At 40.2% G+C, this 25,158-nt stretch overlaps 1 protein-coding gene across 4 annotated transcripts in view; it reads left to right on the plus strand.

Annotated features, from left to right (window-relative positions):
* TSNARE1 (t-SNARE domain containing 1) overlaps positions 1-25,158 on the plus strand; it is a 470,571-nt gene that overhangs the window by 398,628 nt on the left and 46,785 nt on the right. For all 4 annotated transcript variants that reach the window (XM_054295392.1, XM_054295260.1, XM_054295195.1 and 1 more), the window contains exon 13: positions 12,144-12,259. In XM_054295392.1, coding sequence (XP_054151367.1) covers positions 12,144-12,239 — 96 coding nt within the window. In that variant the 3' untranslated portion in view covers positions 12,240-12,259. The remainder of the gene's footprint in view (positions 1-12,143; positions 12,260-25,158) is intronic.

A 25,158-nucleotide genomic window follows, 5' to 3' on the forward strand; every position in this document is an offset into this window, starting at 1 on the left:
TTCCCCTCATTGCCTGCTCTTTTCAGATTTATTTTTGGTATTTATATTGAAATGCTCTTCTTACCAGTCCTGAACTTTGCTCTTTGACGTTTTCTGAATCTTCAGCTGTTAACCTGAGCAGAAAACCTCAGGAGAAAACTGTCTCACACAAGATTTCCCAATACTTGCTGCTTTCCCCTGGAGTCAGAAGTTCAGTATCAACTCAGTCTACCTCTTGCCATTTGTGCATTTAATCCACCAGAAAAATGAAAATGAAAAAACAATAGAGAGTCAAAATCCTCTTCAAACCTTGAAGAAGTTGTTTGGGTTTAACCAAAGGCTTAGATTGGGTATTTTGGCAGCCTAACCAGTTCCCCATGGCTTCTAAGGAAAATCAAGCTGCCTCAAATTTAATTCTGTGCCACCCAATAAAATGATATGGTGGCTCTATTTCTGCTTAGTTTTACTGGTGCTACGCTAGATGTGACTTTATCCACTTCTTTTTTGTGACAGACATATAAGTAAGTAGTTAAATGGAAATATCCTTTGTCATTTTGCAATTATTTAAGAATCTCAGCTTTTATGTCTCAGCTGTACTTTGAACAGGTGAAGACTCACATTTGTAAAAGTATACATGGGCTTAAGAAGCAGTAAAATACATTTCAGTCTGTATTAGGCAAGGTGTGAGATTTGCATTCCTTGAGTTCCTAGCAGACAACTTGTCACTTTTCAAAAGGAAGGTTTTCATGCCTGGGCTCTGTGTAATTTTCTCACTTTTCCTTAGCCCTCTGCTCACAGGTATCCTGAAAAGGAGCAGCAGGGACATGGTGGGTGCTTGTAAATATTTTCTGCACTCTTTGGATTTCACTGCCAGGAAAAAAAAAAACCAAACTATTAGAGGTCTATTTAAAATTCAGTGCAGCACAAGTTCAGCTCTGTTCTATGATGTTACAAAATAATTCAGGGTAGTTTGTGCCTGTCAACCACTGTTCGACATGCTAATGACAGGAGTATTTTAGTAGTAGTAAAGTTAGTAGTGATGTTAGTGATAGTGGTAAGCAAATTTTGTAGGAAGTAATGTTCTATATTAAATCAATGGACACAGTTAAAAAAAAAATCCCAATTGTATCAATAAATTTATTGAAAGCACAGAAACTAGACACTGCCTGTTATGGTTCTGTGACATCTTTGCTCTGGAGATCCATCAGCTCCTAACACTGACTTTCTGAGCCATTAATGGCATGGTACTTCATGGAACACTTCCAAAATTTGACTTTTTACTTGTGGTTCCTAGGGCTGGGAGGAGCTTCTTGTGTATCAGTTCCTGTAATGTACTGACTCCCACTGAGGTACACAAATACCTTCTGGTGATAGGGTCAGACCAGCTTGGATCTTCGGGTTGTTGTTTAGTGTCTGAAAACTTGCACTGAGGATAATTTATCTTTATTACTGGTGAGTTGTGAAGGCAATTTTGGGTTCAAGAACATGGTGCCTTGAAGACAGAAATCCCTTATTTCACTCCCAGCATGAACAATATTGTTGTACCACAAGAGGAAACGGCCTTAAATTGCACCAGAGGAGGTTTAGGTTGGATATTAGGAAAAAATTCTGCACTAAAAGGGTTGCCAAGCCCTGGAAAAGGCTCCAAAAGTGTTGGAGTCACCATCCCTGGCAGGATTTAAAATGTGTAAGTGGGACATGGCTTAATGGTGGTCTTGGCAGTGATGTTTGGACTTGATGATCTCAGAGGTCTTTCTTAGCCCAAATTCTTCTGGGATTCTTTCTTTACTACCCCCTGCAAGTTCCTTTGTTTTCTTTATTTTCTTTGTTTGTATTTGCTTGAGGATATTCAAGCTGATGCTGCATTCTTTTGTAAAGCATTTTATCTTTATTAGAATTTTCATCTATATTCTTTTTTGTACCTTTATACAGAGTAGTGAGGAGAAATTCTTAGAATGATTTGGTCCAGAGTCTCATCAGAGTACACTGGAGTTAAGCCAGACTAAATGCTTTTTTTGGCTCTGGTCCTTTTAAGATTTTGCAAAGTTTCATCTGGTTGTTGTTGGCAAAAGAAACCAGTCTGGGGAGGGTTGAAGTGGTTTTGGGAGCAGAGGCTGAGCTGGTTCAAGAATTAAATCTTTCTGCCCTGAAAGAGAAACTGATGATGTACAGACCAGATAAGAGGTTGGTCGAAATCTGGATGAACTTATGGGCTCAAAATGCTGAGATTGGCAGCACAATGAGCCAAAATCTGTCATTTGCAATCCTTCCAAGTAGACCCATTCATAAAATATTATAATCTAACTAATCAACACAGCTCAGCAGGAAGATTTTCTTTGAGCACTGCACAGCTTTAATGTGGTCAAATCACCGCTCCCTTGCAGTGTTTCTGGGTTTGAATTGTTGGGGGAATTAAATTCTCTCTGAATCTGCCTGTGTGGGGCTTTTAAGCATCTCAGGGTGGTTTCTACAAAAGTGTAAGTGTTTGTTTTGCTACTCTGGGTGAATTCTGATTTGGGAAATGCAGTCTCTGGTGTTTCAGGTGCACACACTAGTCATTACCTGCTTTAAATTGCTGGCTGGGTCTGCTGTGTGGAACTCAAAACAGCTGCCAGAAGTAGGTGGCTTCATTCCAGAGCTGGTAAAAAGATAATCCTCTTTATAGTGAATTTGTAAATCACATTGAAGGTTTGCTGCCTTGAAAGGCGTGCTAGAAATGTAAGCCATTATCATGTGTTATTACAAATGATGTCTCAGCCATTAGAAAAACAAGTGTATTAGGAGAATATTAAGATTGCTAATTCAAGCATTCAGAAGGTAGAAAATGCAGCAATTAAATCTGTGTGTGCAGGCTCAACATCAGCCCCTGTCAGCTTTTAGGCAAGCCAGCACAGAAAGCACTGTGCTGCCATCCTCATCCTGATAGATGTGGCCGATGGTGAAAATTATCTCAAATTTTGAACTAGTCAAGAGTGTACATGAACAAGGGTTTGAGAGAAGTCATATCTTTCCTAAACTGAGCCAAATTTCCCAGAAACCCTAAAATGAGGACCCTCATCAAAAGGACAATCCTCTTTCTCCCTAATCTTCCTTGCACAGGACAAGGGAAAATGGCTTGAAGTTGCACCAGGGGAGGTTCAGGTTGGATATCTGGGAAAATTTATTCACTGAAAGAGTGGTCAAGCATTGGAACCTTGCCTAGAGACAGGGTGACTCAACATCCCTGTAAGTGTTCAAAAAACAAGCAGATGAGGCACTTCTCCATATGGTTTAGTGGGCAAGGTGGTGATCAGCCAAAGGTTGGACTTGTTGATCTTAGAGGTCTTCTCCAACCTCAATGATTCTGTGATTTTTCTCCAAAGCAGGGAGAGACTAGAGAAAATATTTCCATTATCTTCTCCAGGATGGAATACTTGGAAATTTTTTTAATAGTTTTCTCCTTTGATTTGGCTGGCATATTTTCATTTAAAAGAAATATCTTGAGGTAGATTCCAGGAATGGAAAATCCAGTCCTGGATGGTTGACCCAGGCTAAATAAATGGGAGAAAATACAGTTTTGCAGTAGGCTATGCTGAGGAATCATACATGTAGATGGCATTTGCCTTCACCTAGGTTATATCATAAAAACATGTGGGATCATGGAATGATTTGTTTTGGAAAGGACCTTAAATATCATCCAGTTCATCCCCTCAGCCATGAGCAGGGACACTTTCCATTAGACCAAGTTGCTGAGGGCCCCATCCAACCTGTCCTTGAACACTTCCAGAAATGTATGCAAAGAAAATTAATTAATGAGGAGGGGATCATGAAGAGACTTATGGGGAATGGGAAAACTGCACAGAATTAGTGGAAAGCAGAAAATACATAGACACATCATGGAAAGCATGGAATCAGTCCAAATGACATGCAAGTGAAGGCCCAAGAACCATATGTCAAAGCCAAGTGATGTATTTCCTTGCTGCTGTGGGCTGGCCTTTCCCTGTTGCTCTCATATCTTGTGGGTTTTATTCATTTGCAACTTGTCTACTTTGTTCTCCTTTAAAAACACTGTAAGTGCTTAATAATATTCCTGGCCTTTTCTAGCCTGCCTGCAGAAGCAGTGATATTTGATAGCAAATTCATTGTAGCTCTATAAGGAAGCCATACCATAAAGGTCACCAAATTTGGTCAGTGCATTTTAATTTGTACACACGTTAAAGGTCATGTTCCTCTCTTCCACTGCAATAACACGGAGTGTTTACTCTCTTATCAGAACTGATTGTGTATGGCTTAGTTAAGGGAGCTTATAAATGCAAATGGAATATGAAAAAAAAATTATTATTACTATTATTATTATTACTACTACTACTACTACTACTACTACTACTACTACTACTACTACTAATAATAATAATAATAATAATAATAATAATAATGCTGTTGCAAGTGTAAGGGGATTTTTTTCCCCTCTGTATGTTTACATAATTCTTGGAGGTAACCACACGTCTACAAGGTCTGGCTTTCCACTGTGTAGCTCCAATATTTTCTTTTCCTCTCCCTCTCCAGCCTTCAGCAGATCTTTTGCTATTGTCCACTGGAATGACAGCAGTTTCAGATTTATAATATCAGCTCTGTATAAACACATCCAAACGTAATTAAGAACCTGGGCTCTCAATCCAGCAGACCTCAAATTAGCTTTCAAAATGCATATTAAGAGTATAGACAAATGCTTTCATGAAATTCCAAATGACCTCTGAGGTCAGGGTGAACAAAATTGCATGAACCTCTTTAATGTCACAAAACTCTGTAAAGAGATTTGCATATAGAATGAACCATTTTATGTCAAACAGATTTTTTAATCTTACAATAAAGGAAGCAGCACTTGAAAATTAATCAGGGTGGGTTTTCATTGCCCAACAGAGGCCCTTAAAAGGACCTGACCCGATAACTGGAGGCTGTTATTGTGTGGTTGCTAAATTTAATAATTTTTGTTTTTTATCTGCTGAACGGGTTTGCAGGAAATAAATTTCCAGAGCAGATTAGTCTGCAATGGTTTCTTTGCTCCAGTAGTGGAATTGTACTTTTAGAAGTTCTTGCACTTCTGGCTCTGTTCAAAAATGCTTCATGAATTGTTCTTTATTTTAAAATTGTGTTTGAAACATGGGTAAGCATTTCTGTAAGTAAAATGGATTTTCTTATTGAGTGCGTTGGCATTGAGTACATGGGTGGATTTTTTGCTCGCTGACCATAACAACCTAAGAAATGATAATGGAACACCGGTCCCTTTTCACTAGGAGACAGATTCTTGCCCTAACAACCAAACTGGAAAGCTCAGAGCATTTCCAGACCTGTTCCTTGTCCTCACTCCTGAGCTTTGGAAGCATTGGAAGAGGCTGCCCAGGGAAGTGTTTAAAAACCTGCGGATATGAAACTCAGGGTTTAATGGTGAACATGGTGGTGCTTGCTGGGTTGAAAGTTGGACTTGGTGATCTTAGAGGTCCTTTCCAGCCTCAACAATCCCATTTTTCTATGAATGTTTCCATTATTTACCATTGCAGGAGGGAGAGGCAGTCAGGTGGTCTCGGGTTAACCCTTTAGGGAAAGATCTTTGGTTACTGTCATCATCTTCATCCCAGTGCCAGGGCTGAGAGCTGGGAGTGATGGAACAAGGGTGAGATACTGGAGAGATTAATTTAATTAATTTCTAATGAGAGCAACCTGCCCAGTTTTGTCCTGCACAAGACCCAGAAAACTCCCCAGCCATGGAGTTGTAGGGTGTGACTCTGTTCTGAAGTGGTGTCACACGCTCTGATGTTCCCAGAATGAAGCAGCTGCTCTAGTACAAATCCCTGCCTGAACTAGAATTCCTGTTTCTAGGGATTTCACCTCCTTTGTGGAGGCAGTTGAGAAATCTCATCTCCTGCCTTACAATCCATAACTGCCTTACTCCTCCCTGCCTTACAGTCCATAATGTAATCAATCCACCAAGGGTGGAGAAGCTCAATGCTGCTTTTCTATATGTGAATCAAGTGCTTTTTTATTTGTTTGTTTTTCTCCATTCAATATAAATACAAGAAAAACAGTTTCCTTTAGCCTTTTCTATTATTTGTGCTTGGCCTCAGCTAGTTTTTGAATCCTTAGCAAGAAAGCTTTTATTTTCCTCCCTGTAAATGTGTTTGCTTAGGAATTTCCAAGATGAAACTTACTCTTCTGGGCCCGGGGCTGTAATGGGCTTTAATGGGTTTTAATTACTTAACTATCTGTTGTGACATAATTAAAATATTTTTCAACATTTCACCCCCAAGAAATAAATATCTTCTAGGCTGTAAAATATGACTTGCGGCTTAATTTTCTGAAACGATGAGGGAAAGGTTTCTTCCAGGCTCAGTCACATCCAGTTTGCCTGTCAATATAAAGTGCTTCTCAGCTGTGTCCCTAAATAGCCTTGCTCATTCCTTCCCTGCTTTTCACTCCTATTTCACATGTGTGTTTAAAGAGCCTCTGTCAGGATTAAAATATATCTTTACTTATTTTGCTAAAAAACCCTGAGAGCCCAGAAAAAATAACTGTAAAAAGCCATTACATCTTGCTACAGGATTAGAATTTTTTTGGTCCCATGTTGCATTCTTTTCATCTTGGGAAAATGTGTACAATGAAAATAGATTAGCTCCAATTTAATCAACAAATTCTAGGTGTTAAGGGAAATGGACTTACAACAGGTTGGGACAGAGCTATAAAACCAGAGCAGTGCTGCAGCATAGCATTCAAGGTTTAGAATAAGCTAAGATAATTAAAATGAAATCAGATAGTGGGCTTATAATTATTTCTCATACATTTTCCAGCAGAAGATAATCTTGTAGCTTTGAACTTTTCCCAAATTCAGCCTGAAATTGTTTGTTGCATTGATTTCTCTATCTCTATTTAAATTCTCATTTTAACAGATAGTTAAAGGGGGTCAGTACTTTCCAAGGTGGAGTTCCAGGATAGATATTTCTGAGAGGAATATGAGTTTTGGGAGGTTTTGTTAAATTCCAGCAGCTCCTGTTTGTGGACAGAGTTTTGCAATTTAACAGGAAAAAATATGGAGAAAGCAGCTGAAGATTTTTGTGACCTCCAGGAGTGTTTGCAAAACCTCCAGGTCTCTGGGGAAAAAAACCCCAACAAAACAGTTATTCCCTCAGGTTTTCTGGATACTTTGTGAAGTTGAGGCGAAGACCATCCAAGTTTGGTTTGTACCAAAAATGCCCTTCAGCTGTTGATCCATCTGCTGTGCCAATGACCTTGGGTATGTCTTGTTTGCAAACATCTGACTCCAAGGGCAGGTGGAAGATTCTGGGTAAAATGTCCTTAAAATTGCTCCTGTGAGCAATCATGGGTGTAGTTGCAGGAATTGAGAGGAGGTCATGTTGCCTCAGAGCTTCCAGGAAAATCAAGGAAGATCAGGAATAGGAATAATGCAGAGTGTGAGAGAAGGAGCCTCAGCAGCTGAGGGGAGAGAGAATTGGGGAAAAACAAGTGAAATCCACTGTAGTTTAGTTGAATTTGTGGGAAATGTTGCAAAAATGCAAAGCTCCCTGAAGAATTATGCTATAATATAAATGATTCATTTTACAGTGGGTTTGGCTTCTTGGGGGTTGTTTCAGTTTGGGTTTTTTTAAATTTTTCCTCAACTTTTCTGTGGCTGTGGTTTTGTTTCTCTGACACTACTAAAATTATGACAGAAACCTGGTAGTGTCTGTCTCAGGCAGGAAGGAACTTTTCCTGGTGAGAAATCCTGTTACAGGTTTGGAAACAGTTTTCCATTTCCATGTCAGTGTAGATTAACTTTGATGCAAAGGGTGGCATCATTTGCTTTTTATCCTTGTTTTTTATGCCTTGGGAAAACTGGAACTCTCTTGAGATCAGCTGTACTTTCACCCATGGGATGTGTTTCTACTTCCTCCACTTAAAATGGATATAACCCCATCATTGCATTGATGTTTGGGATGGAAAGCATTAATTATATGACTCTGCTGTCATGGAAACCCCTTGAAAAAAATCAGGATCTTTACATTAAGTGAGAGCTTTGCGTGGTCTCATGTGAACATGACTTTAGATAGATGTCCTAAGAAAACCTGAGTAGATCAGTAAAATTTCTAAACATGTACGATGTACACAGCATAATAATAATTCCCTTACTGAACGAGGCAGAAATCCTGCTTTAGAGAAAGGCAAAGATTGCTCCCTGTAAATGCATACATATAAAACATGGAATTACTTCACTGCTCAGTGCTTACATTTCTGAGGTTGCTGTGCTTCCAGTGTGCAATGTTACCTCAGGGTTCTTAAAAAAACTCTTTGAAAAACTCATTAAAATAGATGTGTTTGCTTTTGTCTCTCAATGCCCTTCAAGAATGGCAGTGGGGCATTAAGGCACCATTTGTAATTTCAGTTTGGCAATCAGATTCTGTTAACTTAAACTAGGGGATGATAGCAGAGTTAGTTAGATGTAATATTATTATTTATGCTGTTTATTAGTGAATATTTATGTAATATTTAAGTGAGGGTGCCTATAGCACAGTTTAGATCCTGTCTGGTGAAGAGAATCTGTTCAACACATTCTGTTCTTGCATCTTTCTCCTCTGATAAAAGCAGGAAAGGGGTTCCAAGAGCTCACAGAAATTCGGGCTGGTGCTCTCCACAGGACAGGCTTGGTGAGCTTCACAGGGTATCATAAAATCATAGAATATTAAGGTTAGAAAAGACCTCCAAGGTCATCAAGTCCAATCCTCGTGCCAAGTCTCATTGAAGTGATTCTTTCAAGGCTCTTCCTGAAGCAGAGTGTGCACCTGTCCAGTGAAGGGACATGCTACTTTTGTTCATATTTCAGTATTTTTCTAACAAAATGACAAAACCTTGGGGTGCTGGTATCCTGCCAATCTTCCTCAGGATCTGTAGGAAAGGTGGTGGGTCCAGGAAGGGATCAGAAGCTGCTTCTACTGCTCCACCAGCATGTACAGATTTATGGCTGGAGACTAAAGCAACTCAAAGAACTCAACATTTTCCTTATTGAAATATAAAATAAGAAAACAAAAACAAAAACAAGCCAAAACTAGGAATAGACTGGAGAATCCTGACATGGGTTTTATGGCTGTGAAGGACAGTTATACTAAATATGCTCAGAGATAATTTAAAGAACAGGAATCATTGCCCTGACTTGCCAGCCAGGACAAGATCATAAAATGTGAACCAAATCTCAGGATTCAGTCTGGACTGCAGCTCTCCTGTCATCTGATCAGTCTGTTTATGGTTTAGTTGGTTAAAAGCAAGGAAAAGGGGAAGGGAGAAGAGACTGTGCAAATCCAAAATAAAACTGACTTGGACTTTTTAATGCTGGAAAAGAGGAAAAGAAGAGAATCTCTCTGCAAAGGGAATGATGGAAAAGCCATGTGAAGTGATAATTTTGAGGCTCTTAGCGGACTATTTGAGAATTCTGCTTGAAGCTAAATGACCCATTAGCATCCTCTGCTGACCAAACACAGGCTCTGACTTTAGAAGTGGACAAGGACACCCAAGTGCCTTTGAAAGTCTGCAGTTTGAAACAGAGGTTCCCTGGTTTGATTTGGAATTAATGAAGGTTAAAATTAAAGGGGAAGCAGTAGCAAGTCTGTTGTCTCATGGGCTGAGCTTTCCGGATGCATTGCAGTTTCTTCTGAAGAAATTGAAGTGTTAGGTGAGGATCTACTTTGAAGAAACCTCCTTTTGTGTATGCAAAAAAAAAAGAAAAAAAAATAAAATCAGAGAATCACAGAATGTTTTAGGTTGGAAGAGACCTTAAAAATCATCTCATTACATCCCCTGTCATGGGCAGGAACATTTTCCACTATCTCAGGTTGCTCCAAGCCCCATCCAGCCTTGGACACCTCCAGAGATGGGGCAGCCACAGCTTCTCTAGACAGCCTCTGCCAGGGCCTCACCACCATCACAATAATTTCTGTGGGCATTTTCCCACTGATGTTCTCCCCCACAGTCACAGTAAACTGATGGAAAAGCATGAAAAAATCTGGACTCCGAAGTAGGGGTTTTGGGAAGTGGAATTGTGTGCCCTCACACACTCCCTCCTAGCATGCCTGACAAGAAGATCCCTCCTGACAAATGCACTTGGAATGATATATTTAAAACTTTTTTTCTCATCCAAATCAAAGAAAACTTTTCTATTTGAGTGATTGAAAAGCTGATGGAGAGCCACGATGATTCACTGATTATCTGTTAGGGAGGCAGGACAGTACAGCATTTTAAGGTGCAAAAAATAGTAATCTGCAAATCCACACTTTTGTAAAACCACAGTTTGATTGGTGGTTGATTCTGAAAGAGAGAACAGGTCATGCATCACTGTTCCCTGCTGGAAGTGCTTCTGCAGCTTGTTTGGGCACTGAGAATGAAGGACAGGATTTGGAGCACCAAGGAAGAGATGAATCTCCTTTGCAGTGTAGAGACCAAAACATCCCCAGAACAGAGCAGAGCAGCTGGAGAGCAATGGCTCTGGGGAAATGCAGTGCAGAGTGATGTAAAGCAGTTAGAGGAAGATCCAAGGCAGACTGGGAGACCTGATTGCGAGGAAGGGGAAAGGGGAAAGGGGAAAGGGGAAAGGGGAAAGGGGAAAGGGGAAAGGGGAAGGGGAAGGGGAAGGGGAAGGGGAAGGGGAAGTGGAAGGGGAAGGGAAGGGAAGGGAAGGGAAGGGAAGGGAAGGGAAGGGAAGGGAAGGGAAGGGAAGGGAAGGGAAGGTTCCGGGAAGGGAAGGTTCCGGGAAGGGAAGGGAAGGGAAGGTTCCGGGAAGGGAAGGGAAGGGAAGGGAAGGGAAGGGAAGGGAAGGGAAGGGAAGGGAAGGGTGGATAAGAGCAGTAACATTAACATCTCTCCTGTGAGAGTGTTGCTTCAGTTGTAAGGAAGGTAAAGAACTCTGGCATAAAGCAACTGGTTTGTCACATGAAGATGATGTTATCAACTCTGGTGGCTGGAGGACTGGTTGATCTGGTCTCAAGGAAAATATCCAAGTTAAGGACTTCACTGAAGTTACTTTTTTGTGTGTATTGGATAACAGGACTCCTTACACTGTGGGATCATGGAAACACCCTTCTTCAAATCCATCTAAAAAGGAGACGGGGGAATTGGATTATCTGCAAAGATTTTAAAAAGGAAGAAACAACATCACATCCACAAAGGTCACTAGAAAGACTGATGGGTTGAAGTAGAAACAGACATCAAAATTAAAATTCCATAGAATCTCTTTTACCATATGTGAAAGTGAATGAGGTCAGGGTGGTTAGCACTGGGAGCACATTTGCCTGCCCTGTGCACAACCCATGTCAGTGCTTGTCTCGATTCTGTTGCACAGCAGAGTGGAGAGGGAACTTTTCCTCTTACAGGGGACAGTTTTCTCCTGGCTGAAACATGAGTCTCCTCAAGCCAGGTCTCATGAGCTCTTGGAGATCTATTTCACACCCAAGATAGCTCAGCTACCTTAGAAGGCATAAAATCAGCTGGATGGCTTCTGTGGTAATATTGGCAACAAAAAGATTTTAATAAAAGGCAAAATAAGAAAATTCTTTACAGAGAAAAACTGAGCCAGGTGCAAGAGGCCCCCTGCCCCTGGTAAAACACCTCACAAAAGCAATTAGTTTCTTTGTTCTCTTCTTTTTCTAGTAAAATGCTCAGGCTGGACTTTTTGGCTTCTGTCCAATTAGTTATCCTTAATTTTGAGGTGAAGTCCTCCAGGTCCTATGAGATGTCTTTTCACCTAATTGAGGAGAGAAACTTCTGGGCTTATTTCATTTTTAAGGGGACAAAGGAAAGTTTTGTCACTCTGTCAACAGGGGACACATTCCTATACCTGGCAGCCAGATGCAGCTCTGACACCCCCAGACCAAAACCAAACTGAGTGGCCTTACGAAAGTTCAGCCCTCCAAGCAGAGCCTGGAAGTTTAGCGTGACACAGTGATTTAAGCAAGAAGAAAATACTGTAGAAAAAGGGATTGTATCCAGGAGGGGATATCTGAATTATCCAGAAGGATAAGTCAGTCCAGAAAAAATAAAGGAATTCTCTATGTTGCTTCAGCTTGTTCCAAACCATTCTTTCAATGGAAAAAAAATAACATTTTACTGGATTTAACCTCCATGAATTAATTTTCTTGTCTGTCTCCCCTCAGCTACGAGCCAGGAAGATGAAGTGCTGCCTTCTGTCCATCGCCTTGGCTGTTCTGCTGCTCGTTGTCATCATCATCGCGGTCTCCGTCAAGCGCTGACCTGGCTGAGCTTCCCACAGGTAAAACCCTTTGGCCAAGTCTTTTAGCATTCTCTGTAAGGTGCCTGAAAGACAGTTTAGGAAGATAATCATGGTAAAAAAAAAATCTTCACCTGCAGAGTCAGGTCTGGCATACTAAAATATTTTCTTTTAAAGGGTGTTAGAGATATTCTTAATGGATCCTTAAAATTAAGCCAAGGTGTTATTGCAACAAAACAACATATGACCCTTCCCTCTGCTGTTTGTGCCGTGTTTGATTTTACAGAAATCTCATAGCAATACTGACTAATGGATCCTAATTATTAGGATTAGGAGTTAGAGGTGCAGAAGCAGTTTTAAAGACTCCAGGCTGGAGCAGGGTCAGGGGCAATCCAAGCCCAGAGGTGTTCCCGAGTGCTTTTGTCTTCTGAGATGTTCCAGAGACCCTTCTGAGGAGCAGGAAGACAAACAACTGGAGATTTCAGTAGGGGTGAAAAATAAAAATTTATTTTTGTTGATCTTTGCTCTGGATCTACACCTAGAAGGAATGTTGGTCTCTAGTAAGAGGATTGGGCTGTAGCCTTAGGAATATAGGTGAGATATCAAAGCAACTATTAGTGAAATTTCATCCATAGCATGTTTATTTTGTAAAACAAAATGTGCTTTAAATGTAAAGTATAAGACACAAAAAAAAAAAAATTTTCTTTCTTGTCCCTCATTGCCCTGGGAGAATGACTCATCAATTATTTTTGATATTCTCTTTCTGATGCAAAGCATGTCTGGGTTTCTCCTTCTCTAGAAGGTTGCCAGGCCATTGTTCAAGGAGAGATATCAGATTTACAGATTTTCTGCCCTCCAAAAGGAGGCTGTGACCTAGAATACAGGCTGGACAGACTTAAAGAATAAAATGGAGATTTATTAGAAGGCCTCAATGGATCCACCTTGGGCAGCACAAGTGCCCAGCCAGGGCTACACATAAGATAAAACCAAAATGGTCACAAAATGGATGACCATTCACGGGGTCTCACACTTTTATAAGTTTTGGTTCATTAGCATATTGGAGTTAATTGTCCAATTACAGCTTTAGGTTATGAAATCCCATCCTTCTTGTTTTTCTTTCTTCAGTCCACGTTGCTTGTGCTCTTGGGCCTGAGATTTGGATCAGTTGTCCTTGGTCCCCAGCTAGAGCAGGAATAGTTTTGTCCCCCTGCTCTGTGCACAGAGCTCACCATCCCCTAATATGAAGCTCAGACCCACACACCAAAGCAGCACAGAATCTGAAAAACACAAAAGCTAAAACCTGAGGCATCATGGTAAAGTCAGAACCCAAAAGCAGCAATGGGACTTATCCTGCAGACACTAACTGTCCTGTGAAACTATTCTTGGGAAAGCCAAAGGACTGAGAAATTTTGTTAATTCTTTTGTTTAGCAAGGGTTCAGTTGAAAATGCTCTCCTTCCACGTGAGAATGAGGCTTCTAAAGTGCCTTCTTTCCACTGAGAACTAAAAGGAGTTGGTTCAAAACCATCATAGAAAGATGATTCTTCACACTTCTTGAGTTTTGTCACTTCTTCTGCCATGACATTGTGGTCGTCAAAATTTCGGTACAAGAAGGAATTGTACAAATCAAAAAAAAAAAAAAGAAAAATGATTGAAGGAGGTCAAGAACCATCTCACTGGTTTGGATGAGGATGATCACAAGCCCTACGTCATTGCTAGGGGAAATAGGTAGAAATATTTTTCTACACTTGAATCTTTACTTAGGTGTTTGGCCAGCCCTGAAGCAAGGCTGCTATTGGTGAAATGGACCTTTAATTGACTGAATATTGATGTTCTTACAGCTTATCTATCTATCGAATCTATCTATCTATCTATCTATCTATCTTTCTATTTATTTATCAATTCTATATATATTTTTATCCCATTTTTACAGAAGAGACACTTTTTATGGGTGCAAACAAGGATCTGTCCCGGTAATTTAAATCTAGAGCAACTACAATAATTTCAATTGCATTGCTCTGCTTTTAGTCTGCATTAGTTTGGAAATTTGTTCCATCAGGATAATCTGTAATATAACACAATTTATTTTGGTATAGTTAAATATTCCTATCTACTGGAAATTACAAATCTTATCATCAGTTGACTACATCTAGGCACATTTTAATCAAAATCCCTTTAGTGGAGAAAGTCAGAGAACAAAATAATCTTACAATAAAACTCCATTGGAAAACTAAAATTAATCTCCTGTTATGAGATCCATGTCTTGAGGGAAGTGAACCTAGAGATACTAATGAAAGCCCCAGGAAAAATATCATGCTCTACTTTTCATCATCAGTTGTGAAACTAATTATTGAGCTTCTAAAACAAGAGTTACTCTGCAGCAGAAGAACTGGAGGCAGGACCTGCATTGAATTATACAGGAGCAATGATGATTTCTGATCTTTAAAAATGGTTCTAAGTCTGGCTTAGCCCTAGTGGTGTGCAGCAGATTTCATATTTATGCTTTGAGGACTTCTAAACCAGGATGTTTTCAGGGTTTCTGTGTCCATAGTGATAGAGGAAATTCTATTCAGAATTTTAATGCAAACAGATTTTTAAAAAATCCATGGTTTGTAAAATATCAGTGTATATAAAGATTACCTCAAGAAACAGGTTCATATAAAGCTTTCTTACACACTTTAGGGAGATAAGGAACAGCTGGGGTTTAATGTGTAACAGCTCTGCATGACTTCAGACAAAATAAAGAGAGGAAAGCAGGCGAGGGAACTAATTAATAAATAGTGTAGTTGGCACAGGACATATCACTAAATAAAATCCAAAAATTGGTCTTAAGAACTTCCACTTAACATCTCCTCAAAATGTTTGTTCCATGCTGGATGAGTAAGGGGCCAGAAGATAAAGCCCCAACGACTCCATTCCATTGGTTTAAATCCCATTTTCAGGGTATTAAAGTTAGGCTTCTTTAACTTTCATGGCTGGTGATAGGAAATATGAAGGTCACTATTCAGTGAATTAAAGAAATTGTGTCATTAATATCTATGATTAGTAATTATTGTTTTGATCATTAGCAGATAAGGTATTCTTATTTTATTTTTTTTAATTGCTTGATGTTTCTGCTTTTGCAATAATGATACTGAACAACAGTATCAAATACATAATATATATAATGGTACTGATCAACAGTATCAAATCAACTTTTTCTTCTCAAAAGAAGAATTTTTTTCCCCACACCACGAATCAGACATGGCTTGGACAGACAAGCCCATTCCTTCCAGAGGGGAGATCACTTGGTGAGTCCTGCAAAGTGAAAAGCAGTTTTCCCTGTGAGTTTCCCAGGCAGTTGTGCCATCACAGAGGGGGAGCAGCTGCTCAGGAGAGCTCCCAGCCCTGGCTTTGCCTGTCAGGGCCCTGCCATAAGTGTGTCACTGCTCCCTTGGGGCAGTTTTGTCTGGCAGAGAGAGAGGAAAGTGTCTACAGTGAATGCAGAGAAACTCCTGAGGACTTGTGTCTGTACATTTGTTTGCTGACACCTTAGGAAAATAGCCCAGGAACTTTTGGGTCACGTTGTGTGCATCTTGGAGCAACACTGCAGCTGCTCTTTTCTTGCTGTTCCATCAACATCAGCGACCATTCAAAAGGACAGGATTGCAGGAGCAGTCTGAAAGGAGCTTTTTTGGGTAGTGTCAATATTTCAGCTAGGCAAACCTTCTGTGCCCTTCTTTTGACTCATTTGCATGAATGCACACTTATCCAAAGTGACAGTCAACACTGCTGAAATCTTAAGTTTTAAGCCTTCTTTATAGGAAAATGGGGGTGATAAACTTTGAGAAAGATGCTGTGTGTGTGTGACAGCTGGAAAATATGGTTTTCAACAACCACTTCATCATCTCAATCCCATTGGCCAAAGACCGAGAGAATCAATGATGACTTGACTGAGCCCTGTTTTTGGAAGCAGCAGAAGGTGCCTTCACCCTTACCAAGACACATTTCTGTCAGATAAAGGGTACTAGATTAAGCACACACACTTTACCATGTAGACTCCTTAAATCCTGTGGGATATGACTCAACAGATTCTCCCAGCATTCAGCAGCTTGAAACTCAAAGCCCTCCTGATATAGGAGACAAATTATTAAATCTTTAATGGACATCGATTCATTCCTTTTTTGATAATTTGACCATTTGGACTTTGAACCATCCTAAACTTGTAAAATGTTGACTATCCTGAGTGAGGAGTTGCACTCTGATTACAATGTCCATGTAATCTTGAATGTACAGACATAAAATTCTTAGAATCACAGAATGGTCTGTGTTTAGATGGCACCTTAAAGATTATCCAGTTCCAAACCCCTGCCATGGGCAGGGACACCTTCCCCTATCCAAGGTTGCTCCAAGCCCCATCCAACCTGGCAATGAACAATTCCAGGGATAGGGAATTCACAGCTTCTCTGGGAATTCCCTTCCAGGGCCTCACCACTCTCACTGTAAAGATTTTCTTTCTAATATCTCACTTAACATCTTGGACAGTGTCTCCTTAATTGGGCTGTAATCCATGTAAAACATAATAATCAGGCTCCAAGTATGTGTTTCCAAAATATGCAACTGTCTTGTTTTAAATTTAAATTGAATTATCATAGAAAAATATAAAATATTGTTTTAGTTTGGATTATTTTTCCCCTCCCTCACAGTTACAGCTTTCCTTGCATAATTCATTTATGGGTTTCTAATGTGGTTAAGTGTTTTATGTAACCTGATCAATGAGGATGAGGTTCAGACAGCTGATTTTACACAGCCCATCCTTGGTGTTTGTTTTTCTTTCAGACCTTATGCTTTTTGATTTCCCTGGATTATTTTAGTGCCTCGTGCACGACACTGTCCCTGTGTGCTGCTCCTCTTGCCACCAACAAATGCAGTCACAGCATCACAGCCTTGTCATGAGGGTCAGGGTGGCAGAGAGGGACAGATTGACAAGTGGCTTTGTGGCACTTGGCATGTGCAGGTCTCTTGTTCCTTCCAAGCAGGAGACAAATCTGGGCACCCTCTGCTGACACACACAGCAGAAATTCTGACATTTGCCCGTTTCAGCTCTCACTGGCTATGTCAGGCTGCTAAAGCACAGCAGTTCCTACTCAGTGTTGAACAGAGAAATAATTTAACCTAAAGAACTTTGTAAATAAAGGCAAAGCACTAAGAGTTTTGTTTCATGGTATTGCTTTTGCTTTTTAAATTGTTATCACAGGGCTTTTCTTGGTGTCTCTATTTTCACCACATATCTATATGTGGCTTAATGTGTGAGTGGCTGAGTTTTCAACCTTGTTTCAATCTTTCAAGCTCTGTAAGGGTCATAATATTTTTGGCAGCTGTCATTGAAATCCTAAAATAATTCACCCCTCTGCCCTGGCTGTGGCACTGCTGCCGTGTTTGCTGTGCAGCACAATCAGGAATCAATAGCTCTGTAATATTTTTTTTCCCCCGTATCCTATTACTTTGAAAAAGTTCCTACATTTAGAGTCAGGTGTCAATTCTTGTCATTTCAGTTCTTGTCTCTTAGCCTATAATTAATTGCTCAGATCCTGACATCCCTGCTCAATTGTTGCTCTGACAAGAAGGCTGAGGTACATCCTGATTCTGCAGTAACTTCTTGCTTCAAATTTAATATCTGAGAAATTAGGCCTGGATCTTCACTGGATAATATATACTGGGCCTGGGTTTATCATTTGGCCCAATTTCTTAAATTAGGCTAACATTTGTATTCTCTGAGACATTTCTGATTCCACTGGCCATGTGTCCACTTCACTCTGCTAAATTATTTCCCTGACAGCACAATAAAAATGTGCTGCCACAAATGTGCAGAAGAAAGATATTACTATTAGTAGAAAAATAAATTTTAAGAGATAAGAGTCTGCTTTGTGAAAAAAATCCCTCAAAATAACAGGGCAAGAAAGGCAGAAGTGCCAGGAAATAGGCAGATTAATTTCTAAGAATTTCTCAGAGTTCTTACTATTGAGACAAACTTTCAAATAGATTAATATTTTGATGGGACATCACACAATCAAGTTACTGTGTTTTAATGCATTTCAGATTATGGTTGTTGCCCATTTTATGGTCTTTGACCTTTATAAGTATCACATAATGCCAGGTCATTAACTCTGTGAGAGAGTGAAGGGGGATGTATCACGTTACTTTTGCTTGAGAGTCAATGTGCAGACAGTTCCTGCAGCTCAATTAACTTGAGCTCATTGATTTGATTCCAAAGTCAGGAGGACTTTGGAACAGCCAGAAGCTTTCTCCATCCCATCTCAGGTTTCTTTGCCATCAGTAGGAAAATGGGATACTCCCACTGAATGTACAATGCTGACCCTTCTGATGGATGCCAAGTCTGTGATCTGAGCTTCCCAAAGCACTCTGAAGACATTAATTATTTATGATCTGTAACATCTTTAACCTAAACCATCCTGACACACCTCTAAGGACCTGGCAGAAGAGGGTGATTTTCAGCACCTTCAGTCTGAACTGTGAAACAGCACAAAAATGGATGCACTGATTCAGACCAATGGTTATTCTCTCACTTTCTGTCCCATTCACAGATGTTTAAGGAAATAACATGTGAAAAGCTGATATTTCAGCAAGAATTATGGACAACACCAGCCCAAGTGAGGCTTTAGATGACCAAAATTTCAATTTTGACTTGGAAAAGATTGTGATGAGTGTAAGTCTAAAATATTTGAATGAGTCAATGCCAAGTGAGCTCTTCCCTATGGGCAGTGTCAGTTCCTCAGGAGCAGTGGTGTCTGAGGGAGCAGTTGGTGCTCAGCTCAGGGAGCAGTTGCGCTGATTAATGGCTCAGGAGGGTTCTCTGAGGCATAAATCTCTAGCCGCCAGGAGAAGGGAGGATTAAACTCTTGTTTAGGATCAACACAGAGTCAGAAACTGCTCTCACATCACTGCAGCACTATCAGCTGATATTTTCAGTTGGCAATGCTGGAATTATCTGTCTCATTGAGCCCCAAAAATGCAGTGAGCTTGTGCTGTTGTGAGGGACAAGAGCAAAGATCAGCATCATTCATCCTGGTGCCACGGACTGTGGAGTGAGTGGACTTGCAGTGAAGTCAGCTTGGGAAGGTTTTTGGTTCTTTTTGATAAAGCTAAAGCAGTGAATTCCTCTGTGGAGAACAATTCCTCTTGTCCTGGGTGTGGTGGGGACATGGGTGATGTTGCTGCCACTGGGTGCAGAGCTTGGTGTTTGGGGGTCAGGGATGGCCAGTTCTGTTCTAGCATGTATGGATCCAACACAAGCCACAAATTCTGAGTATTTTATCATCATTCCAGTTATCTCAACTGGCTGGACATTGCCTGTAGGTGGAAAGTAGAGAATAAATCTCCCATTTTCCTTTGCTTCCATGTGCAGCCTTTACTTCTGCCTTATTAAACTGCCTTTATCTTGTTCAAATGTTTCTTTTGTTCAATCTTATTTTTTTCCACTACTGCAATCCTGCTGAGGAGGGGAGAGACAGAGCAGCTTGGTGATCACCTGGTCAACCCACCACAGAATCTCAGAAGTTTTCTTGGGAATAGGGCAGCACAGAGTTCATCAGAGCCATTCCCTACATGACAGGGCCTTATTCCTATTGTTATTTGAGCTCCTTGAAAGTGTTACTGGATTGTTATCCTTGGTGGTGGTGTCAAAGCAAGGTAATTTTGGATCAGTGTTGTCTAGAAGAAAACCTGAAAATCAGCCCAGGAGGTTTTCTTTGGTAAAAGTCTGTTAAAGAATAAATATTTTGTGAGTTTAGCTGGAAAATCTCATGTCCCAGCAGGGCAGACTCTTAGAAAGGCAATAAATCTGTGATTATCTCTTTGCGAAGAAAGATGTTGGAGGGGACAGTGTGTCTGGTGTCGTCACTCTCAGAGTGAGGTAGATGCGAAGATTGTTCTGTTTCTTCAGTTCCAAAATTCGAGTGCTGTCTAAGGATGTTCAACAGGCTGGAAAGTGTTTTAGTGTCAGAGGAAAATCACTGCCAGTAATTAAATCTACTCTTTGAATTGTTGTCCTTTGTCCCAGCCATTTCCTCTGAAGCCCTGGAGGTGGTAAACCTTTTTTTTGGGACATGGCCTTATCCCATGATGTGCTGCAGGTTGTTAAATTCTCCTTTGGAGCCATGCGGCTCTTTCCAAGCCACCACGATGATCTGGGATTTATCCTTTCAAACTGAGAGTGAAATCAGGGCTCCTTCAAAGCTGTTTTGGTGGCCTCCTTTTCTTCTTAGGAAATAAAAAAATATAAAGTTATAAAAATTGTAAAAATAAAAAACTAAGATAAAAATTCTTAAATTCCCACTTTACTGTGTTCTTTCTCATGTAGTGGTAACCATGTCCTTGGTAGCTCTCCACCTCCTCAAGTAGAACTAGAAATGTCCACATTTTGGTAATATATCAGTGAATTTGATATATGAATATATAATATATTCAATATGTAGATCGTGACCTCCTAATTGCGATCATCTCTCTGATGTGAGATTCTTCAAACCAACTTTAAAAAGAGAATTATAATTCCATCCTACTCAGTGAATTTTATGTATTCCTTGTATCTTCATTAAGCTTTACAAGGAGTTGGAATCTGCTTCACAAGGATCACTCATTTACAGAATGTTCTTCAGCTCCTAAAATAGGCTTTTGAGGTGTATCTGGAAAAGGAGACTTTTGACTTCAGTCTTTGTTTCTTAAAAAACTGCTGGAGAAATGCTTTTTTTACTTTTGAGTTTGGTATGGACATTGCTTGAGCTCTGACAGGTTCTTAATTCCTCAAGAGCCATATTTTGACACTAAAATAGGAATTTTTTTTCACATTACAGTGTTGCTGCATAGCCCATAAACCATTTAATTCCTCTCACAAATAGGCCACCAGAAATCTCTGCATTTGTGGGTCTTGTCCAAAGAGCCACCACATTTCCAGCTGTGCACCTCACACGGATCTCATCCTCCCAGCCCAGAAAATGGGCAAAGCTCCTTGTCACTGAAACAGAGCAAGGTGGAGTGCAGGGAGATGACTTCAATTAGCAATTACTGATGTTGATTGAATTACCTCTCGTGTGCTGAACTGCCTGGCTGCCCATGCACAGCCTGCTGAGGGTGCAGGGTGAAATGCATTAGTCCCGATGCCACGTCATCAAAACTTGCCAAGAATAACATCCCAGCCATTGCTGCCTCTCAGCTGACAAGCACTAACTCATTAAACAGCACTCATTTGATCCCTTTGCATTGTCTGCCTCCTCTCAAGAAAAAAAATAAAAAATCTGTATCATCTTGTATCATCTGTAGAATATTTTCAGGGCACCTGCTTTTTCATAAAATCTTTTCCAATGAACAAGAGTTTCTTTCTTTAGCCAAAAATGGAATTTCCTCTGCTTCAATTCCTGCAAGGATTGGTGGGGTTTTTTTGTTTTGTTTTGTTTTTTGTTTTTGATGTATAGTACTGTGCCTGGTAAGAGTTTGCTCTATGAAGAGGCATTCTTGTTGATTATTTGGAACAAAATTGTTCTCAGTTTTACAACTGCCATTTGTATTATGTTTACAACGTGCAATTAAGGACTTCTATTAAATGTTCTTACAAGGCAGATCCCAATGACCAATGTTTATTTACATTTTTTCCAGAGCACAGTATTGAAAAGACAATAGAGAAGAAATGTAATGCAAGAGAGGGGCTATAAAACCTCCATTTCAGCTTGTTGAACAAATTTGGGCATTCACTGGCCTAGAAAATCTTCTCTTCTGACACTCAAATATTTCTGTGGAGTAATAGGCACAAAAATTTCCTGGAATCCCTTTAATTTGTAACAACTTCTCCTTTACTGAATTACATATTTCAAAGAATATCTTGTTAATGACCAGTATATAGGAAATGTATTTTCCAAGCTTATTAGTACAGAAATAATTGCAAGTGGCTGCTATAGTTCATTAAGGCTTATTTATTTTATAGTTCATTAAGACTAATTTTATCAGTACAAAATATATTTTAATAGCTACTTTTGCTTCTTTTTTTTTTTTTTAATGTTTCTCTGCCATCTACTGCTAGCAATAGTTTCTGATTTTCTTCTTTGGTCTTGGATAATTTTCCACTGTGTTTACTGTGAACTACTTAGTTGTGGCTTTTAATCAACAGTTTTTCTGGGCAATAGTAAATGCTGATCTTGAGTTGGGCATGTATTAATTTAAATTGTGTTTTTCTTGGGTCAAAAAGGGCTGCTATAGTTTATTGTTTAATATAAACAAAGAATATCACAGTAGCTTCACATGCAGTTATACTCACCAGTTTTCCAGAGATAATTGGAGACCCAATTTTCCAGGCTGGATTTGAGTTAAATATTTATTGTTTTGTTGTTTGTAATGAGCTGTTATATGGAAAACTGAGTTTCCTTGTGCCTTTTGCTCAGTATCTGGCTGACACAGAGAGTTCCTCATCCATGGCACATCTGGGTTTGATATCTGCCAGAGAGAGGCCGATTTTTCATGGCTCAGGTTTTCCAAGAGATCACCAGGGCAGGTTCTCCATCTCTGGTGCGTTCTTGATTTTGATCTGAAGAGAAACTAAAGAGCAACTCTACCTTACATCTAATCAAATTATCTCAGAGACAGAATGATGCTCAGTCTGGTAAAGGGAACTCACACCAGCTCAGACATGGGAGAGAGAGGGAGAAATCAATTTCTTTTCCTTACATCTTTTCCACTTTCAATGAATACTTAAATATTTATTGATGAAAAGACCAGAATTTGAGTGCACTGCCTCTCCTTCCTGTATTTGCCATCAAGCAATGGGACTGTGCCTCTTTAATGTCTGTCTCAGCAGTCATTTACAATTTTGGGACAGTGAAGCAACTACAAAACAGATTAAATGGTGACCTCTCCTGCATGCCTCATACCCTCCTGGCTTATGGCAGAATCCAGTTCAAATGCTTACTCAGGGTTTAAGGCAAGATCTAGGTCTGATTTCTCATTTAACCCTATAAATATAAAGCTAGAAAGAATATTGTGCAGAGCCCTAAACTGTTCTCCTTCACTCCTGTGGGATTAAAGGAACCAATGTGACAGAATTCAGGAGTACCCAAAGGCAGAGCCATTCCTGTCCTTCATTCTCACAGGGATAAAGTGAAATTTGAATCTCATACAATTGTTGAAAAATGTGGGTGAGGAAAGGCCATGGCCTTGGGATTTCTTCTCTAAAATTGTGGATATACTGAGTTTTAGTACATCTGGTGCCATTTTGGTGTGGCAATTTCAGTTCAATTTTCTGTTTTTTAGGTGAACTCAACATTCATTTTTTTTGCTAGAGCACACACAGACGTATATGCACACACACATACATCTGGAATCTGGGGTTATCAGCAACTAAAAAAAAATCCTAAATTTGGTGTGTGGAAAAAACTCACAGAAATTATTACAGTCAAGGATAAAAGTAGAGATTGCTCCAGTTATGAAGAGGAATGAAAGTGCAAGAGGTTAACACACAGCCAGCTTTCCCTTCCATTTTCTTGGAGCTGAAGGGAAAAGTACTAACAGGATTAGGTACTATGTGCATGAATCTGTGTGTGTACATATGTGTTTTTCTGTTCATATCTATGTCAGACAGTCAGATTTGGGGTTGTTCAGCCTGGAGAAGAAAAGGTTCTGGGAAAATCTTAGAGCACCTTCCAGTACCTTAAAGGTGCTGATTAAAAGAAGGGATGGTGACTTTTTTTGTACAGTGACAGGAAAAGTGGTTTTAAACTGACAGAGAGCAGGTTTAGATGAGATGTTCAGAAGAAATTCTCTATTCAGAGGGTGATAAAGCACTGGCACATGCTGCCCAGAGAAGTTGTGGCTGCCCCATCCCTGGAAGTATCCAGAGCCAGCTGGGATGGGGCTCTGAGCAGCCTGACCCAGTGAGTGACATCCTTGCCCATGACAGGGGCTTGGAGTGAGGTGATCTTAAAGTTCCCTTCCAACCCATGCCATTCTGATTGTATGATCACTTTCTTTGCTAAAACCAATTTAACTTCATTTCATTTGCACTGTGGAATATCATACAAATTGGATACTGTTAGTTTCAGTTGTTTCAATACAAAACAAAGGGCTTTAAGATTACACTCCATTTCTGTGAATAAGCACTGAATGCTTTCCCTTTGAAAGGCTTTTTCTAAGTCAAAAAAGGTGGCCATTCTTTCTTTTGTGTTGTTTATAATGAATGGTCATGAGGGCTGTTTTTGTCTAAACACCAGGGAAGTTAATGAGCTTACTTCCATGGGAACAGAAAATCCCACTGTGAGTCCATGTAATGCCTTTTCCCAGTAAGATCTTGGTGCACACAGGCACCAAGTGGAGAAAAGCAGCAGTAGCCAGGAAACCAGATTTTCATCTTCCAGGGCAGATTTTCATCTTCCAGGGCACTGCACCACTTTTCTTGTCTCATCCATGTGAAACTGAAATTGAAGGGACCTTTGAGACCATCTCATTCAAACCTCCCACCATGTTCCATCCTTCCACCTCCATCCAGTTCCAGCCTCCCACCATGGGCAGGGATGCCTTCCTCCAGACCAGGTTTCTCAAAGCCCCATCCAGCCTGGCCTTGAGCACTTCCAGAGAGGTTTCAGTGCCTCACCACCCTCGCAGTAAAGAATTTCTTCCTAGTATTCAGTCAAAACCTGCTCTCTGGCAATGTGAAGCCATTCCCTCCTGTCCTGTCCCTCCATGCCATTGGAAAAGATCCCTCCCCAGCTCTCTTAGAGCCTCTTTAGGCACTGGAAGGGGTTCTGGGGTCTCTGTAGTTCCATGCAGGGACATTTTGGTTTTGTAAGACTCTCCTGGTCATGAGAATTCCTCCTCCTGCCTGCCTAAGTACGAGTTCTTCATCCAACCCCTGCCACAAAATAATCAGCCCAAGCTTTACACTCAGAGAACAAAATCCCTTGCTAA

Source organism: Melozone crissalis, unplaced genomic scaffold (genome assembly GCF_028551555.1).
Source record: "Melozone crissalis strain CALT ecotype California unplaced genomic scaffold, PUWL_Pcris_2 ptg000002l_1, whole genome shotgun sequence".
Taxonomy (NCBI): domain Eukaryota; kingdom Metazoa; phylum Chordata; class Aves; order Passeriformes; family Passerellidae; genus Melozone; species Melozone crissalis.